We start from the raw sequence: 18,977 nt of genomic DNA, 5'->3' as shown, positions 1-18,977 counted from the left end.
TAAATAAACTTTCTGCCTTATCTTCTCCAATTTGGTTGTCTTGCACCACCACATTGTTCCAATAGTTATGGTGTAAAGCTAACAATGATTGAAATCTCCACGGCTTTTTCCCCAAGTGATTGTGAAGTATTGCATCACTTGTTGGGTCTCTTGTGCTTTTGCCTTTTGATTTCCTTTTGCAATATTTTTGTGGATTATGCAGTAGACTCATGTCAGGTGGGGTTACGAAGAGGGAAAGGATAACCTAACCAATTGTCTTGGTACAGATACTATTTCTAACTTCTCTACCTCATTCATAATGGTATCGCTACGACCATCGCTAACTAATTAAGGCAATCTCCAATCCTCCGGCCTTTTCTTCCCAACAGATTTGGATAAAAAATTTGGCCGAAAGTTTAATTTGATACTGAGGACTCTGATAACTATCATCAAAATTTTCATGAAATCAGTTCTATAATTTCCACTTTTAAGATGCGGGAAAGATGGAGTAATTCGCATAAGATTTTGATCACAAAAATTTCTTCAAAGATGTTTCAATGCAAAATAGTGATGCGAAGCTTTACCATTTTCTAAGCTAAATCAAAATTTGATTTATTGACTATAAAACAAAATTCTTAATTCGATTCCATAATGGTAAGAAGGCCCAAATCACACACGAAGAAGTCCAAAATGTGTGGGCCTATATTCTTGACTAATGAATGGGCCTATTCCAAACGTCCGAAAACGAACGAAACTCATGTTTGGGCCTATTTTGGACTTTGGAGTGCCTCTCTCTCTCTCTCATGGCGCGGGAAAGCTTTAACCAGTGTGAATCTGTAATGGGATTCAGGTAGGGCTCGATAAACCTTATGTAACTGTGAATCGGATTTAGAAATCTTTGATTAGAAGAACTTAAAGTCTTGTTCTGCGTTAAGGTTCTTGTTGTGTAAGTTTTTATTTTTTGCTTTACGAGATATGTTATTCTTTGATAATATATCGTTTTTAATTCAAAAAAATTACATATTTCTCGTAGCGGAACGGGTTATGATTAGATTATAACCTTGTCATTAAGTTAGGTTACTTGTCATTAAATTAGGTTACGACTGTAATGCAGCTTGAATTATGATTTCTGCAAATAATGTTGTCAGATTTTAGCAAGTACGGAGTATTCTTTTGGTTAATGAACTCTCTCTAATCTTTATAGCTGGATTAAGTATTTGATTTTTAATCCATCACTCAATGCTTTAGATGCAGATATTTTCTCTTCTACTTTTTTATTTGAACTGAAAAAAAAAGCGAATTATTGTTTCGCTTTTTCTGGAGTGATACGGAATGGAGGCTGCCAAGCACCAAGTGCGTGGAAGCGGTGCCGAGCGGCCCATCTGGTCGCTCATCTTGGCACGGATGGTTTGGATCTAATTCTAGTGCATAAAAATCTGAACTATCCATTGCTCCGTCGATTGCCAAGACCGTTGCCAAGCGGGATGCTTGGCAGCAAAAGAACCCTAAGTTTACCTGAAAACGGCCCCACCATGAATCTCAAGGCCAAGAAAAGTGAATTATAGCCTACCCAGTGCTCCCTGGCCAATTATGCCTTACAATTGAAGCAAATTTTTACATAATCCTATATTTGGAACTCCCTTGCCATCTCTCTCAAGTTTTTACTGCCTTGAACCCTCAAACATACCAGAACTACCTCTGTTTGTCTGTTTCCAACAGCATTGGGAAAATTTGCTGAGGAAAAAAATAAAAAAAATACGCAGTATTGGTAAATCTTGCAACCATGTTTGTTTGGTTTCATATATTGAGTAGAGATTACACTAATTTAATCCATGGAATCGTGCTGAGATGTTAGAAACCTCACAACGTTAATAAATAGGCCAAAACCTCTGTAGCTAATGCAGTGCGCGAAGTTAGGCGTTTTTGCAATCATCTACTGTTGTATTATGTGGTGCTGCAGCAGTATATACAAGTTGGTAGACGCGTATAAACTGCTTACGGGCTTTCTTTAAGTAAGTTTGTTATGCTGAGCTTACAATTGGTAGACGCGTATAAACTACTTATGGGCTTTCTTTAAGTAAGTTTGTTATGCTGAGCTTACAATCTCTATATCCTATTATGTGCTTTAAAAAGTCATACACTTTTTCTTAGTTCATAATATCTGAATCCACCATTATGCCCTGTCCCTCCGATTACTCCTGTCTCACATTAAGGACACCCACATACTTGAGCACTCTTATGAAGACAGATGATGATGATGATGGAGCAAATTTCCCACTGGTTAAAGTGGGTTAACTAGTCCATCACTCTCCATATGGGATGGAAGGGACAGCTCAAGAACCTGACCTTGGTCACATAAGTGGGAGGCACTATAGGTCCACCTTTGCCCACCTTATCACTGAATATTATTCAGTCAAAGCACTTTTACGAATAAAGTTCATTACCTTAGCAAGTCTGGTAAACCTGAAGAATTGGTGTCACCCCAGACCAAGCTTAAAAAGAGGTTGCCAAGAAACTTTCCATGTATCCATTCTTATTTGCCCCTGAGAACAACCTTTTTTTTCCCTCCTTCTGAAAGGGCTCCTGAGGACTTCTTCACCATTTTCTACGGGATCACTTTTTCTTTTCCTGAAGGCCTGAATTCAGTAATGTTTACTAGGGCTGCAAAGTAACAGAGCCGTTCACGAGGCACTTGAGACTCAGGTCGATAAAAGCTCGTTCGAGCTCAACTCAAGACATAAATAAACAAGCTCAAGCTCAAATTCTAAGCTCGTTTCGTTATCAAGCTGAACACAAGCTAGTAGAGGCTCGGCTCGAGTTGGCTCGCAAGCCATGACTTAGTAGACTTTTTACGTTAATTACTACAATTAGCATTAGCATTTTGATATCCTAATTAATGCAGAATCCTTACAAAAATATATTACATGTTATTATTATTCTAAAATTGAGATTTTTTTTTTTTAGAGTATAGGAAAATGAAAGATATATATACCTTCACAATTAATCAATATATTTTTGGTTGTATTAGGCCTATGCGAAGATATATATACGTTATTTGTTGGCCCGTTAAGGCTCGTGAATAAACTCGAGTCAAGCCAAGGCCCGCTTGGCTCGAGCTCAACTCGTTAAGTTTTCACTGAGCTCGAGTTCGAGTTCGTTAAAAACTTAATAAACAAGCTTGAGCACGGTAAAGCTCAGCTCGGCTCGTTTGCAGCCCTATGTATAACTGTTTTTGTGCTTGTTTTGATGCCTAGTAGACCAACATGGTGTATGTGAAAACCCTTCAATTGCCAATGCCTGAACAATAACAGAAATTTCTAAACTGAACAAGAATAACATACAATGTAGTGATCACGGTATTCCAACAAAGGTCCTCCCTCTTTTTTTTTCACACACACACACACACACGCATATATCTTATTCTTCCTTTTTGTTTTTTTCCCGGCGGGTGAAGGGTGGTGGCAAGTTCCTTGAATTATCTGGGACAATTTGAGCTGTGCCTTTTGTTTACTTTGCCTGCATGAGTTACATAAAGAAGAGTGAGCACATTTCGTATGCAGTTTGAAGTCTCACCCCATGCCAGGCAGTGAAATTTTTTGAAGAGGCTTTTTGTGGAAATGGAATTAAGAAAGTGAAGAGGTCTTCGAGATATTTTACATAGTTTGTAGCATGGCTGCTTAAATGCTGGATCTTCAGCAGTTGCAGGAGGTTCTTGACCAAATACCATCTCACAGCTCATATCATCAAAATCTACAAGCAAAAAAGTGGTGTTAAGTTATGTAAAACCATTTGCATTTGTGAATTGATACACTTTATCTTGCTCAAACATCTCCATAGCAGGACCATAGATTGTAATTTTAAGTGCTTGTCTCGTCTTAACAATTTGACTGTTGACGCAGAAACGTGGCGTCTGATGCTTTACTTGGGTTGTTTTCAAGAAGTTCCATCCGTCCCTTGAAAACAGAGGGACTTGGTGCATATTACTGAGCTTCATGGTTGAATGGACAACACTAATTATGAGATTTCTTGCCCACTAATTTCCAGGGAACCTAGTCCATATGCTATAATTGTCACTTTAGTTTTGATTGGATCTAGTTGCAGTGCTGCACCCTTAGTGGTTTATGCTCCGGCCCCTCCACTATATGATGAGCAAAGAACTTACAAGATTTAGTTCAGGTACTGTTTACTCTTACTGGCTTACTGCTGTGTTTCTATCTTTACCGATGTTTGATATACTTGGGTGTGATACAATTACTTTGGGAGGTAAAATAGGAAATGTCCTGTTACGGTTAACGAAGAACAACACATTGCCGGCCTCTTTCATTTTCAAACTTAAAAAATCTTTGAGCTTCCTAATTATTTGTGTTGACGTACAAATTGAAACGAAAACAAACTTTAGGTTATGAAATGGATGATCTGCTATTAGCAGAACATACTAGGGACCATGTTGACTGGCACGCCCAAGGTGTCCTTCATGAACTTTTGAGATGGCATCTTGCAGAGGTTGATGCACATTCCTACACAATTGGACTCCTCCAGAAACCTGTAGGATTTTAAGGAGAAATGAAAAAAGGTTTGTACAGATGATGCTCGAGTGGCCCATGGTTTTCTAAGGAATAACATCAAAATTAGGCCTATTTTATGGGTCATTTAACAGGTAGGGCCTCAGATAAGAAGGAATTTATCAGGATTTTGTAGCGGGCCTTGGATGTTCGGCTACGGGGCCCAGTAGTTGATGCCAGTGATGGTGATGATGGCGTTGAGAAAGAAAGGTCCCGGACCAATGCACAATCATTGGAGCAGATTGTTCTTAGAACTTAAACATTTTTTTAAGTTTGTCTGTCTATGGTTAGGTTAGGTGGGATCTCATTCAACAGCAACTGTAGCTTCAAATTAGAAGGGATTTAAGGAAAGAGTGCAGGAAGTACCTGCACTTTGCTTTCCCACTGCCGTCTCGTTGTTTCCTCTCTATTGTCGTAGGCCGTTAGCATCATCTTGGTGGGTCTGTTAGGTTCCTTCATGCCGCTAGTCTCAACATCTGGGTGTGACTAGATCTGCTTAACAGCGAGGCTGTTTGGGTGGTGGTGTTGGTCCAGGCGGTGTTGCCTACGGTGTTTTGTGCGGCGGTGGTTAGGAAGTGAGTTAGGGTTTTTTGGTTTTGGGTCTGCCGGACGGGTCTTTGTGCCTGTTTGTTTTTTTTGGGCTTTGTTGGTTATTTGGGTATCGGGTTGGGCTTGATTGCTTTATTTTTTGGCTCCCCGTTAGACCTTAGGTGACTGGGCTTTGGCCCTTGTGGTGTGCTGTCCAACTTTTGGTTGGAGTCTCCTTTCCCCTCTCCCATTTTTAATAAAATTTTGCTGATAAAAAAAAAAAAAAGTACCTGCACTTTTTAATGTGGACTACATTCCTTTCTCTTCGACCGTCAAGCTTCGATTCCCTCACCTTGTCGGAAAAACAAGTATCGAAATACTAATACACTCATATATAATCCTCATGTAATAAAATAAATAAGAATGCAAAAAAAAAAACTTCTTTGGTTGAAAATTGTGTGTTCTCAAGTGATCTTTTGTTTCTCAGAGCTCCTCTATACCCAAGATTAGTCTCTTTTTGGATACATTCACACAAATAGAATTGTTTTCGAATGAGTAAAAACTTTGGTACTGTGATGTATGCAGGTGGTGTTTGTTGGCCATTTTCACCCTCTCCTATGCGTGCCTTCTACTTGTGCTGTTGTGAAATTTACGAAGGCCACTGTGCGAGGTGAGGCGTTTTGTTTTTCATAATTCCTTGTGAAATTGGAATGCATACCGTGAGTGACAGAGTTTCAACTTTCAAAACAAAAAGAACTGAAACCTAAAGTACAATCTTACCTCGTTTGGTCCGATTAACCAAGCGAAACACAAAGTGGTGAAAACAGCAAAAAGTTCCCTGGTGAATTTAGAATTTGGTAGCAATGTCCTGATCTGCAAAGGTCACGGCATCATTACTTGTATACGATATACTTGTTCGCGTTTTCTACGTATTTAAGAATAAGAAGACGATGCGATGAAAACGAAGAACTTGCCATGGCAAGAATAGGCCTAGGAATGGCCTTATCAAGAATTTTTGCGACTATCTCATGTTGTTGAACGGGATTGAAGTTGCTCCATAACCCAGTAGCTGCTTCCACAAAGCTATCATAGCCACTCCTGTTGTTTGTGAACCCTGAATTATGGATGTTTCATGTATGAGATGATCCAAAAAAATGAAAAAAAAAGAATAGCATATATCAGGTTACAGATACTTGCATGCATAAAACGGAAGTATTCGCATATTCAGTTTTTACATTTTAAGCGGTAAAAGGCTATTGATAATCCCTGCGACTCGTATAAATCATCCTTTTGATTGATTTGTAGCCCACGTTCGGTAGGTGTTTCAGATTCTGCTTTTCAAGAAACTGCGTGTCATTTATACAATCTTATTTATTTTGTTGCAAAATTGTTTTGAGAATTTAAAGATATCTTTTGGTTGTCAACTTTTGTAGGAGACATTCTGGGAAACTCATGACTCTGAAACAGCAACCGGTGGGAGGTGGTGTTTGACATGATGCATGAAAGCGAAGGAAGCGAACCCGTTGAAGCTTGAACGATTTTGGAGATGTAGTTAATGGCGACGAGTTCAAAGAAGTTGTCCTTGTAAACAGCCTTCGAGCTCGATAATTTCCCTACTTGATCATTCACAGGCTGGGTCAGCACTGAGACAATGGACAGACACTGCTTTCCCCGGTTCAGGTCTCTCCGGCAAGCCTGTGTTGAGAAAGGTATAATGTTATGCATAACAAGCCTGCCTTCCATTTTGTGGAGAGAGAGAGAGAGTGTTTTGGCTGGCTAAGATAAATTTGTTGTAGAGGACAATCTTGCCTTGTGATATGTTTGCATGTAGGAGAGACAAAGAGGGAGTTAGAAAATGAATGAGATGGGCCAGTCAGTAGCTAGTTGTGTCGGTAGATTGACGCAGGGCCGGCCCTGGGTCAAGCCGGAGGTGTGAGCTCTTTAGTCATCTGGATTTTATGCAGCAATTAGGATCCCGTTTTCCATATCACACATTTATATATTAAAGTCAAGTTGTTCCATGTATCTGTAAGATGATTTCTAGCCTAAGTGGCGCATGCTAACTCAATGAAACCAATAGGTCTCTGGTTCAAAGACAAGGAGGCCTTTTTTAGCAAACTATATTTTTTTTTTTGTAATTTTCCTTATTTGAATCTAGGTGTAGATAATATACTTGCACCTCTTGTATTATAAATTTTTTATGCTTTAACAGTTGTAGGTTTTATTCAAGACGAAAGTTCAAATCTTTTGCACACCATAATGTTTTGATAATTTTTTTATTTTTTAATTTTACTTGAACAATTAATGTCAAATTCACAAATAAAACACGACTAAAAGAAATAAAAAAAAAAATTTTACTCGACAAATTTTGATAAAACAAAATATTAAATATTCATTAAAGAAAACGTAGTGTATGAGTGGTATTTTGTTATGTTTGATTCATATTTTTCTAATGGTATAATTTAAAAAAAAAATTAGTTTAGTTAAATTACAAAGCTAAAATACCATGCTTTATCTTTTTTACATTATGTTAGCCACCTATATTGATTTTTTTTTTAAAAAAAAGAACTAGGGCCTCATTTCAAAATTCCCGTCTGTTTTAGAGTTTGAAACGCCTCCTTCGGTACATATAAATTAGAGGCATGGAAAGAAACGGTGGTTTGGGTTACTTCACTAGTTCGGATTACTTAACTAGTTCGGAATGCTTTTTTTTTTTTTTTTTTTTGGGGGGGGGTTAGTACTGGGAAAAAAGTTGGAAATAATAAACTTGTTTTATTTAGTATTTTGAGAGTTATTATTTGGTTATGTTTTTTTCATACGTATTAGTTAGTGGGATTTATAAGTTAATGGTAAGATATTTTGTACTAGTGGATCGAGAAATGAGAGTTAAGCTAGTGAAAAGTCTCTAATGATATTGTGAGTGGAGATGATCATAGGAGTGATGAGTTACATTTAATTAACGATTCCTACTAGTCTTTTGGACTATGAGTGAAATAAAAAATTTCAAGAGTGTGTTTGGACGTAATTAACTTTTTGCAAAGATATATAGTGGGTACGGAGTATTATTTAACTTTGGGCGCTGCTATTCGCAGCCCTCTATTTACTCTCATAGCCAGTTAAAAATTTTCAATTATACTCGACAGTTAGTTACCGAAATTGAGATATATTTTCAGCGTCCAATTATCGAAATATAATATTTTTTTCAACAGATGTTTACTGAAAATGCATGTTTGGCAGTTGTTTACCGAAAGTTGAACATATTTTCAACATGTAGTTACCGAAATATAATCTTGTTTTCAACAGCAATTTACCGAAATGTTATTTATGATTTTCAACAATCATTTACCGAAATTTAGTGGGTTACGGGAGTAAATAGAGGGCTGCGAATAGCGGTGCCCTTAACTTTTAGTTATTTTGTTTCTTAACTTTTTGTCACCACCCTTATATCACATTGTTTGTTTCGACGAGGAGAATAAAAAATGGGTAAATATCACGGAAACCTCTTAAACTATCACAGTTTATCATAGAGACCCCTCCATCTATAAAATCTTTCCACCAACTATCTCCATCTATTTGCCGTTATCACCTAGACCCCCTCTGTTAATACTCTGTGAACCAAAGACTTTTTTCCCCGCCTAAATGGTCCTAACTTTCCATATTTTGGACCAAAAAAAACCCTTTTTGATTGGAGTTCATGGAGAGAGAAGATTGATTTTGGGGGAGTTCGTAAGTTCGTGAGAAACAAGAGTGTTTCTCTGGGTTTTTTGCTAGCATCAGTGTGAACTCCGACATTTGGGTTGCCTTAATCCAACCTCATGTTTGTTGTCCACATACTTTTAAGTCATATAAAATAAAATAAAAAACATACAAGTACCCAAAAAAAACTAAAATTACATTGTTCTTTTAGCTTGAATAACATAAAAAAAAAAATTCAACACCAAAATGTAAACTCCGATAATAGTGACTTATGATTAGCACGATCCGATTCCAAATAAAAAATAAAAAATCTCCTAGCATTTTTTGAAGCAAAATTTTAATTGATTCATCATACTTTACTTATCCGAGAACTCGGGCCCGTTCCACTAACTTTTGATTTTTTTTTTTAAAGTTAATATATGTAAGAAGAATGATCTATCTCGAAAAGTGTAAAAAGTTGGAAAAAAAAAAGAAGCAGCAAAAATGCTCTTTGTAGAATGATGCCTCATTTTCAATTGAAATCATACTCAATCTCTTTAATCTCTCTTGCGAAATGGTAGTTTGAGGGTAAAAATAAAAAGCATGTTTTTTTTAAACAACTTGTAGTGACCATAACACCAAAGAAACACCTTACACTATAACGAGATTTTTAAAAAAAATTTATATGTAACTTAATTTTTTTTTTTTTTTGGTTGCCCAAGCCCGAGGACTTGCAAGGCTTATCCCGAGGCCGGCCCTAGCTAGCGTAGTGTTTCTCTAGGTTTTTGCTTCGTTCGTTCCGATATAAGAGATAACGCCCCAAGCGTAGGGCCTAATACGTTAGTTGAAGCATGATAATCCGGAAATCCGGGATCGTACCCAAGGGAATAATTAATACGGCTTTGCTGGATTTGTAGATGCAAGCAAGGGCTTTCGGCTTTTAGACAGCCAATTTGGTTTTATGTGCGTAGTGGAAATTAAAAGGGGCTAAATTGAAAAGCTAATAAACTAAGATAAAAGACAGGTTAGGTCTAGGAATTACTAACACTCACGACTCAAGTTAAAACTGCATTTTTTACCCAAATACACAATTCAGGATACACAATTAAGGTTCCTAAATCGAAAAATAGAATGGTTCGATCACCAAGTTAGCTCTAGAATTTATTTAGCAAATGCCTCGTGCGTTAGAGCTCCAAGCATCATGTGTGGTAGGTAGGCGATGCTCCTACCTACACATGATCAAGGAGATTAACACCTTAGCGATTTGACAAATAAACCCGAACCCCACATCAATGATCGAAACCAAAGGTTTAAACTTTATGGTGAAAAACGCAATTCTACTTGAGCCATGAGGTGCTAATCACCCCATGACCTAACCTTGGTAAACTACTCGCACATATCTATTGAGAGATAAGAGCAAGCAAAAATCTAGCTAACATAATGAAATAACAAGACTTGAAATAAACTAGAGATTAAGATAGATTGGGAGTAAAGCAACAACTTTAATTAAGGCGACAATATCAAAAACTAACAACTAAAGGCAGAAATTAAAATATTCAAAGCTGAAAATGAAGAACACTCAAGAACAAAGCAAAGAGATTCAAAATCTATTCTAGATCTAAAAGTTGTACTACTCAATCTATTCTACTTGTTTGTACAAAAATGATGACATGCATTTTATACTCCGGGGATCCACGCACAGAATATACCGCGAGATGCTCTGAAGATTCGCCCCTAAGGCCCTCAGCATCGATGGCAATGGGCTTAAGCTGTGTTGCTAAGGTGGTCGGCATCGATGTAAAGTAATACATCCCATCGATGCCAAGGTAGGTAAGGAACTGGGGTGCTAAGGGGCTCGGCATCGATGTAAAGGATTTCATCCCATCGATGCCGAGGCTGTTATCTCCAGCAGTTGGCCTTCCTTGCCTCGCCTGATCTTGCTTTGCCTTGCCAATTCTTGCCTTGCCTTGGCCTGCTTGATCTTGCTTCGCCTTGCACTGGACGTCGGGTCACTTCTGCCTTGGCTCTGCCTGAGCTGTTTTGCTTCTGCCTTGGCCTTAAAAATTTCTTTCTTTGGCAATTCACCTACAAAACAGAACTAAAACACTCTACAAGCAAATATCGTTAACAATAACTAATTAGTACTTAATTTAAACTAAAACTAGCGCACCCTACATTACATTCTCGGGTGCTTATCAGTTTTGTGCAAGTATAGAGAGCCAGGGGTGGGCTGGTAAATTCATGCCCTCCGTTATCCGTAGTTAACAAAATTAAGGAGTCAATTAATAACCCATAGATCGAGGTAGTTGGGGGAGAGGTTTTATAGATGAAGGGGTCTCTGTGATAAACTGTGATAGTTTAAGGGGTCCCTGTGATATTTACCTTAAAAAAAATATAAACACGTACCAAACTTGAAAGAAGTCCATATAATATAACGCTGCCAAACAGTCTTATCTCCTCCTCTTCTCCATCGTGTTTCGTCTCTTCATCCATAGTTACTCTCTCTCTCCCCGCAGAATCCACACCTCGGCGCTCTGAAAAAAAAAAAATAGCACCTAGCTCCTCCATCAATCAGTCGTCCCGCACACTCATCAATCAGCCGCCCACAAAATCGATTTGGTTCTCCCTTTCCAGTATAACTCCCATCATAATGCAGCCTAAATTGCTGTTTAAGATGAGAATTTTTTTGATGGGGTCTTACGGGGAAAAAAATTATTGTTTAGGATGAGAATTTTTTTTCTGTTTAAAAAAAGAAAACCGATTTTACGGTTTAGGATATGAATTTTTTTGATCTATATATTTTGTTATTTGTTTTTTAAAAATGCTCACTTTGTGTTTGTTAAAATGCATGCTTGACAGAGTGAAAATAGTGGGGAGTGAATTAATTCTTTATATCCACTTTTGAGTAGTTCTCTTAATTTTTGGATAGACTTTATGGTCTGATACTGTAAGGACATGCGACATGATGATAACAACATGTGGAGACATGTATGGAGAAATGCTGGGGACACGGCAAAGTGAATTCAACACTTTTTAAAAAGAATTTCAATTGAGAATTTATTTGTTGTGGATTTTGTCCCTCTTTCGTTTGAATGGTATTATTTGATCAAATCAAATCATGTTAGGACTAGCATATTCTTTTCCCTAGGTAACAATGTGATCAAATTATTATGGGACCAACACATTCCTTTCCCTCGCTCTCTCCCCTATCGCCAAGTTAATGACCGAAACGTGTTGCGCCGTGCCATCAGGCACGAACATGTACTAATGAAATTACATTACTTTACCTCTGCGCCCGATAACCGTACGGGTAAAAGGTAAAAAACCAAAGCCACAACACACCCACGTGCAAAACATCAAGCAGTTATTGAATCTGGAACAATTCGCGTACTCCTTTCCATTCAGGGTTAAAAAACAGAACTGTTTCTTTTTTGTTTTTGGTCAAACAGAAATTTAAAAAAACAGAACTCTTTCGGCTGTTCAATTGCAAAACCTTCCGGCATCTGCTTCAACGCATGTGATTCCATCCTGTCCTGCACAACCCTCTTCTTACAACCATTCCAAAGTTCTTCCTCCGGTCCTCCACCTCTTAGTCTCGCAATTAGGGGTGAATTCGGTTCGGTTTCGTTCGGTTTGGGGTGAAATTTTTGAAGACCGATTCGGTTCGGTTCACATATTTCCAGGACCGATCCCGACAGGAGTTGAGTTCGGTTCGGCTCGGCTAGGGTGGGATCGGTCCAGTCGGGAATTTCAGTCCGCCGGAAATATAAAATTTCCATTTAATTTAAAAAGTGTGTATATATATATATATGTAAAAATTTATAAAATATATACTTGGTCGGTTCGGTTCGGTCCGGTGAAAATTCTAGGAAACCGAGACCGAACCGATTTCAGTTCGTTCGGTCTGAAACGAAAAAATTCCACCATCACTCCAACCAAAAACCGAACGGATCGGTCGATTTTTTTGGTCCGTCGGATTTTGTAACACCCCCACTTGCAATTGCCTTGGTAAGTTGGTGTGTGAAATTACTCTTCTACCCTTTTTAAAAAAAAAACGTGCTTTCCCACTTGTTGGGTGTCTGGCTGCCTTCTACATCAGGAGTTTAGATTATTGTGTGCTTGTGTATAAGGGTCCTCAACCAATTGCCTAGTTAAGTTGGTATGGAATTACTTTTCTACCATTCCACACACAAAAAAAAAGGCTCTAGAAAATCCAGAGAAGGGTGTTCAGATATATTTTGATTTTTGAGTAGGGTGTCATGGAAAAATAATTTTTGGGGTGTTCAAGTGACCACCCTTGACAAAGGGTGGAGCGGTCACGGAATTTTCAGTTACACTTTTTCCGTTTAGTTTTCCTAATAAGATACTAGTCCATTTGTTTAATTTTCCTAATTTTTGTTTAGTTTTCCACTCCTTTTTTTGTTACTTTCCATCAATTTTTGAAGTCAGACAAAAATAAGATACCACTCCTCCCTAACAAATTGTGGTTGAGAATCAGAATTTAGGTTTGAGTTCAGAAATTAATGGTCTCGGGATGAATTCAACAAAATTGCAAAAATTAAAGGGTTTAGCACATTTACAATTAATTGCTTCTCTTTTTTCCATCAATACCCATTACAATTAAAAATGGATAAAAGTACATAAACACCCCCTCAACTATCATTTTTATCCACGGAAACCCCTTCACATTTAAAATCGCCCATACAGACCTCCTCAATTAATCTTTGTTACCCAAGTGACACCCTTCCGTTTCAAAACCATTTGTGATGAACCCCCTCATCCATAAATTGGAAAAAAATACCCTTATTGTATTACATACATACACCCCTCTAACCTTTCTCTTTCTCCCCTCTACAAATAGCCTCCAATCAAAACCTAAAATCAACAAACAAATATGAAACTTTGGTTCATATATATATAGGGGCCGGTTTCACCCACAATTTTTGACTCTCCATCTCAACCATTAAAATCAATGATTGGATTAAAACGTAAAAGGACTGTACTCTCCTCCCCCTTTCAATCATAGGTAATCTCTCTCTCTCTCTCTCTCTCTCTCTCTCTCTCTCTCTCTCTCTCTCTCTCTCTCTCTCTCTCTCTCTCTCTCTCTCTCCATCTAAGTTGTTCTCTCTCTACACCCTCACCGACTAACCACTGGTTTCGTCCCACTCTGGCGACCTTCTTTTCTCTCTCCTTCAATACATACTCTCTCTCTCTCTCTCTCAAGAACCCAAACAAGTGACAAAAAAAAAAGATGGGAAAAGCAACGCAGCCACCACCATGGCCGCCGCCGGCTGCCACCACCATTCTCCTCCACTTCTCTTCTCCCACACCTCTCTCATTTCCCTCCTCTTCTTCCCTTTTCATTTCTCAGCAAAAAAACCACCGCGGCACCTGTTGCCATCGCGCCACGATTTTCATACTGTTTTTGGTGTAATATGATCTTTTATGGGTGAAATAAGTGAAGATGCAATTTTAGGGTTATATACAGAAGGTTCTCTTTAAAATGATTGATGTAAGGAAAAAAGAAATTGTATAAAACAAAAAAAAATGATTAGAACGACCGATAGAATAAGTGTATAATATAAATGTTAGGGGGTCTTCGTAGAACTAAGTGATAGTTGAGGGGATATTTATGTACTTTCTCCTTATAAAAAAAGGGTATCTTAGTCATTTCCTCCATTCCGTTAACGGAATTAGCATTTTTTTTCATTTCCAGTAGTTGAGGGGGTCTCTATGGGCGATTTTAAATGTGAGGGGATCTCTGTGAGAAAAAGTGATAATTGAGGGGATGTTTTTGCCTTAAAAATGCATTTAATTTCATACCATGGCAGGAAAATAGACTCCATTAGTGAAGTGAAAAAAAAACAAGCGATACGTACGCTTGGAGATTTAGAGTTTTTTCCCCTTTTCCTTTACATCAAGTTTAATAAGTCATGCTAAAAAACTAATATACACCTACTAACATTCATACCACGTTTGTCTACTTTTTTTACCCAAGAAATCAAACCATAATACACTGTTTGTCTATTTAATTATTGCTTATTCTGTCACAATAGGTTAATACTAGAGGCCGGGGTAGCCAAAATTTGACGAAAAGTGGCAAAATTCGATCAAAACATGCACAAATGCTTCCCATTTATTGTTTGATCGAATTTTGTTAAAATTCAACTTGCACACACATCCTCTAGTGAACCATTATGGTAGAACGTGCTAACCTTTTGATGATAATTCCCTGATATTAATTAAGGAATAAAATATCAAAATAACAAGAGACATTTTCATTGTTTTGTAGCTTAAAATTGAGCTCAAGAGCAGCTGCCAGAGACCTAAACAGTCAAGCAGGGTAAACAATCCACGTCAAAGCAAAAGTACAAAAAAGAGCATCTGAGGAAACCAAAGTTGAGCCTATTTTAAGATTTAACATTCCTTCCTAAATGAACATATATACCAGTTACCAAAAACAAGCAATATACCCTAACATAGATGTTCAAAGCAAACACTACAAGAAACCAAAATAAGTCAACAGTAATCAGTTAAGAACAGCCAATTTCAGATTAGAACTGTCATTCTTTGGAGGTTTTGTTAATGAGGGACTTGTGAATGTGAGGGATCACACCTCCTCCAGCAATGGTTCCTCTGATGAGTGTGTCGAGTTCCTCGTCCCCTCTGATAGCCAGCTGCAGATGCCTCGGCATGATCCTCTTCACCTTCAGATCTTTGCTTGCATTTCCAGCTAGCTCAAGCACTTCAGCAGTCAGATATTCGAGAATCGCAGCTGAATAAACAGCAGCGGTGCCACCAACTCGCCCGTTAGCAGCAGTCCTTGATTTGAGATGTCGGTGGATCCGACCCACTGGGAACTGAACAAAATACAACCAATAGGTCCAACAAGTGGCACAGATTTGAGAAAATGCAAAGGCATAACGCATTCAGGATCATCATCATACATAGACTATAAAACCACTTGATTAATTGGTAGACTATAAAACCACAAGATTGAAAGGTTATGCCAATTTCTTGTTCTATCTCGATGTTAAGATCAGTTACCAAGGCAGATAATAGAGAAGACAAGGAGAAACCTACCGGAAACAAAAGTTGCCCAGATTAAAACAAAAACAACCAAAACCAGTGAAATTGCTAGAAGAAAAAGTGACAGGATTCTCCAAAACGTAAACGATGAAAGAGGAATTGGGATTATACATGAAGGATACTAAAGCAAAAAAAAACTACTATTTTGGTATCCTGAAATGAAGGCAATTGATGGTAGACTAGAAGTAAAGAAGTAGCTCCAGCAAGTGGACCCAAAACAACCAAAAGCCATCATTTAAATTTTAAACCAACATTGTAGAAAATGTAAGCGACAACATAATGATCAATCTAGCTATACATTTTTTTTTGATCAGCAATTTAGGTATACATAGAGAATGAAATGAACAGACATAACCCAAACTGTATCACTAGCGCAAAGCCGCAAAGTGAAACACTTGATTGTCAAAATGTGGAAATTTCTGGAGTTATCACATCGCCACAGTTTGCTCCTAATGTTGAAAGATTTTACAAAAATAAGTTATTTTTCGACCTATTGAGTGTAAAATTATCATGTCATTTGACGTATAAGCAATTGGGAGTCAAACTAATTTGGTTAGAAAGTAGGCTAGACAAACTTTCCAACAGTCCAAACCACATACAAATCGGAGCTCGAGAGTGCCTTTGACAATGCTGCAGAAGTATAGTTAGTTTTGAAATTTTAAGGTCGCGCCTAGGCGCATTAGAATGCGCTTGGGGCGCATGGATTTGCGCTTGAGGCGCATTGAAACTCAAAAATTGTTCAAACTTTGCGGGTTTATCCCGGACACTCCCGAATTCCGATTTTTGCAAAGATGGAATCGTTCAAAAGCTTGTTGAGTCTAATTTCAAACCCAAGTAGTTTAAAATCTAAAATCATTTGTACATTAGAGGATAGGACCAATATACCCTCAGAGAGTTGGAAAGTAGTAAATTATTTAGGTAAAAAGGATTTTTAAAGTACTAAAAGATGGCGAAATCCAATCATAAAAATATTACTCCTTCCGTCCTTTTTTAAGTGTCTTTCTTCGTAATTTCAACTTATTAAAAAGACATCATCATTATACCTTTCACATCAACTTTTTCCTCCACTTTCCCTACTTACCTATTATCATTATACTTTTACTCACTAATTTTTCAAAATGAAATATACTTTTAGAGACAAAATAGACAATACACCAACTTTTACCCACTAACTTTACAAAATAGACATTTATTAAGGGACAGTCCAAAATAGAATACTGGATTCTAAATAAAGGACGGAGAGAGTAATATTTATTTTATGAGAATTGAATAGTAAGCAGACTACAAAACTCATCGGAGTACTACCATGGATTTATCCCGGACACTCCCGAACTTCAATTTTCAAAAGGTTGGAATCATTAAAAAGCTTGTTGAGTCTAATTTCTAATTGAGTCTAATTTCTAACCCAAGTAGTTTAAAATCTAAAATATTTGTACATTAAAGGATATGAGCAATTTACCCTTAGAGAGTTGGAAAGTAGTAAATTATTTAATTTAGGTAAAAACTCGCATCTCCCTCATCTTAAATTAGATAAAGACCTACTATATAACAATGAAGAGGATTTTCAAAGTACTAAAAGATGGCGAAATCCAATCATAAAAATAATAAAATTTATTTTAAGAGAATTGGATAATAAGCAGACTACAAAGCTTATCGGAGTATTACCACCACTCCACCACCAACATTGTCACCATAATACAACCCCTCCACCACCATCTAGTCACCACCTACACAAACATCACTTCAAACCTACTACCACCGCACTTCCACTATGCTACCATCATTGGCATTGCATCTCAACTCTACCATAGTCGTATTCATTTAACCACTGCCACAAATACAGCCACGACTTCACCAACACGATGATCACAACTCCACATGCAACTCCACCACGATTACTACACTTCCACATCACCATCATTTTTGCACCATATAACCACCGGCCCACCACTCCACTATCACAACTCTTACTTTTTTGACGATCTTTGAGTTGGTCTAAATTCGGCCAAATTTTTATTTATTAAAATCTATTATGTTTTTGGTTTCATCCCACCACATACGTTTTAGGACTTTAAACATGCTCTTCATTGATATAACATAGGTTTCGATTTGGTTTAAAATTAGTGTGATTCGAAGATTTTTTTCAAGAATAATATATTTTTTGACTTGTTGAGGGTAAAATTGTCATTATCTTCTGATGTACGCTTAAGAGGGTAAAACCAAATGTACTTTGTAAAGTGATCCACAAAAATAACATAATATTTAAATCCATCAATTGATTCAACTGGTGCAGGACCCCATACATCGGTGTAAATGAGGTCAAGCGGACCATGACTTTTAAGAGAGGAAACATGAAATGGGAGCCGATGACTCTTATTTCATTGACACGATTGGCATGAACTAAAGATAGTAGAACTAGAGGACAAAGGTAGAGAAAAGTGCTTGACAAGGTGTTGAAGTGTTTGAGAAGAGGGATGGCCGAGACGTTTGTGCCAGTCATATGCAAGGAAGCCTTAATGCCAACCATAGCGAAGTGCTTTATTTTGGAAAGATGCACCGACTTTGGCCACTCATACACATCATCTTTATTTAGGCCGTGAATGAGAGTTTCCTTGGTGCGCAGATCCTTCACAGAAAAATGGGATGGAAAAAATTCAATGGAAGTTTGATTAGTTTTGCAAAACTGAGAAACATAAATCAAATTTTTTTCCATAGAGGGGACACATAGAACATTAGATAAATTAAAATGTTTGAGAAGTAGAAAGTTTAGTAGAACCCGTGTGTGTGATACTCAAAACTGAACCATCGCCAATAACAATATCATAGGGGCCATCGTAAGCGGAATGCATAGACAAGGTACCGAGATCAGCAGTCACATGGTGGGAGGCAGCAGAGTTAGCTAGCCAATTTTGTGGTGCGTAGCGGGTGGTGGTGGTGGTGCAATTTGCAACGTCATTAGATTGGAGTGGCCGAGCATGTGGACAGCGTGTAGCAGTGTGACCTTGTTGAACACAAAGTTGGCAAAATCCCTTGTAGCCGCTGCCGCTGCCTTTATAACCATGGCCTTGAGACTGGGTAGGGGGACGGCGATGATGTATTAGAACCATGATTGTTGCGGGGCTGAAAATTTTGGGGATGACTAGG

At 37.8% G+C, this 18,977-nt stretch overlaps 2 protein-coding genes across 3 annotated transcripts; both read right to left on the bottom strand.

The window, feature by feature from the left end:
- Window positions 1–3,248: 3,248 nt before the first annotated feature.
- LOC131322065 (beta-carotene isomerase D27, chloroplastic) lies at window positions 3,249–6,954 on the bottom strand. 2 transcript variants are annotated; one of them, XM_058353192.1, is made up of 7 exons: window positions 6,590–6,817; window positions 6,044–6,183; window positions 5,850–5,942; window positions 5,360–5,421; window positions 4,416–4,522; window positions 3,637–3,729; window positions 3,249–3,495 (listed from the first exon to the last, which is right to left on the bottom strand). In XM_058353192.1, the coding sequence occupies exons 1-7, from the start codon at window positions 6,810–6,812 to the stop codon at window positions 3,455–3,457; spliced, it is 759 nt and encodes a 252-aa protein (XP_058209175.1). In that variant the 5' UTR covers window positions 6,813–6,817; the 3' UTR covers window positions 3,249–3,454. The 2 variants fall into 2 exon arrangements, 1 of the variants encoding a protein (XP_058209175.1); XR_009198683.1 differs by having other exon boundaries at window positions 3,373–3,495; window positions 4,412–4,522; window positions 6,590–6,954.
- An 8,045-nt stretch (window positions 6,955–14,999) lies between these two features.
- Window positions 15,000–16,143, bottom strand: LOC131322063 (probable histone H2A variant 3). Its single transcript, XM_058353176.1, has one exon. The coding sequence runs from the start codon at window positions 15,671–15,673 to the stop codon at window positions 15,308–15,310; it is 366 nt and encodes a 121-aa protein (XP_058209159.1). The 5' UTR covers window positions 15,674–16,143; the 3' UTR covers window positions 15,000–15,307.
- Between the last annotated feature and the right edge of the window lie 2,834 nt (window positions 16,144–18,977).

This window comes from Rhododendron vialii, chromosome 1a (assembly GCF_030253575.1).
Source record: "Rhododendron vialii isolate Sample 1 chromosome 1a, ASM3025357v1".
NCBI lineage: Eukaryota > Viridiplantae > Streptophyta > Magnoliopsida > Ericales > Ericaceae > Rhododendron > Rhododendron vialii.
This window is presented reverse-complemented; position numbering and strand designations above follow the sequence as displayed.